This window comes from Eimeria mitis, genomic scaffold (genome assembly GCF_000499745.2).
Source record: "Eimeria mitis Houghton genomic scaffold, Emh_scaff584, whole genome shotgun sequence".
Classification (NCBI taxonomy): domain Eukaryota; phylum Apicomplexa; class Conoidasida; order Eucoccidiorida; family Eimeriidae; genus Eimeria; species Eimeria mitis.
In genome coordinates, this window is record NW_013574085.1 from 5,351 (window position 1) to 6,492 (window position 1,142).

The 1,142-nt window shown below is 53.2% G+C and overlaps 1 protein-coding gene across 1 annotated transcript in view; it reads right to left on the reverse strand.

Annotated features, from left to right (window-relative positions):
* Window positions 1-518: 518 nt before the first annotated feature.
* EMH_0017030 (yrdC domain protein, putative) overlaps window positions 519-1,142 on the reverse strand; it is a gene marked incomplete at both ends in the record, with an annotated part of 2,677 nt that continues 2,053 nt past the window's right edge. The window contains 2 exon segments of the mRNA XM_013500784.1: window positions 519-609; window positions 715-1,010. Of these exon segments, the coding sequence (XP_013356238.1) occupies window positions 519-609; window positions 715-1,010 (387 nt within the window).

Below are 1,142 nucleotides of genomic sequence, written 5' to 3' on the forward strand. Positions count from 1 at the left end.
CATGAACAGCAGCTGCAGCAGCATGAATAGCAGTAGCAGCAGCAGGAGTAGCAGTAGCAGCAGCAGGAGTAGTAGTAGCAGCACGAGCAGCAAGCAGAAATGCATGCAGATGCGACAGCAACACACGGCAAAAGCCAGCGCAGCAGCAGCATCTGCTTCTGCAGTAGCAGCAGCAGCAGCAGCAACAGCAACAGATGTTGCTGCTGCTGCAGCAGCAGCAGCTGTTGCTGCTGCTGCGAACGAACAGACATTGTTTGTATTTTCCCTGAAAAGGGAAATAACAAATACAAACCGCTTTAGAAAGACAAATACAAATATTTTTATCAAATGCTGCCGTTGCTTCTGTTGTTGCTGCTGCTGCTGCTGCTGCTGCTGCTGCAGCTGTTGCTGCTGCAGCAGCAAATAAAGAAACACGTTTATGGTGTAGGGCTTGCTAGGCGCTTCGTGCCTGAAGCAAGGAGACGGTATACACTAAACCCTCGATTAGGGTTTAGGGTTTAGGGTTTAGGGTTTAGGGTTTAGGAGCTAGGGTTTACACCAAAGAAAATTTCAGTAGGTGGCCCCGAAGCCGCTGCATAGAGCGGCACAACGCTGCGACCCGAGGCAGCCCTGCAGCACAAACGCAAACCCTAAACCCTAAACCCTAAACCCTAAACCCCAAACCCTAAACCCTAAACCCTAAACCCTAGATCTGAATGAGCCGCAGCTGCTCACCTGAAGAGCCGGTCGTACACCGCAAGCCCCTCCTCCCCCCACTCTGTCAGTGGTTCTGCATGCAGCAGCACCACCACCTGCTGCTGCTGCTGCTGCTGCTGCTGCTCCTGCTGCTGCTGCTGCTGCTGCAGTTTGAGGGCTGTCTCTTCTGCAGCGTGGAGAGCAGCGAAAACCTGCCTAGCTGCTTCAGCAGCAGCATCATGAGCAGGAGCAGCAGGGGTCTGTTCCTGCTGCTGCTGCTGCTGCTGCTGCTGCTGCTGCTCTGGGTGTATGAGGGATATATATCGGGCGAAGTGCTTTGCAATCGATTGGAGTTGACCGTTGGCGTCAATAAGAATACAGCGACTCGAACAAAAGTTGCTGCTGCTGCTGCTGCTGCTGTTGCTGCTGCTGCTGCTGTCACTGCTGCTGATGGCTGTTGGATTCAA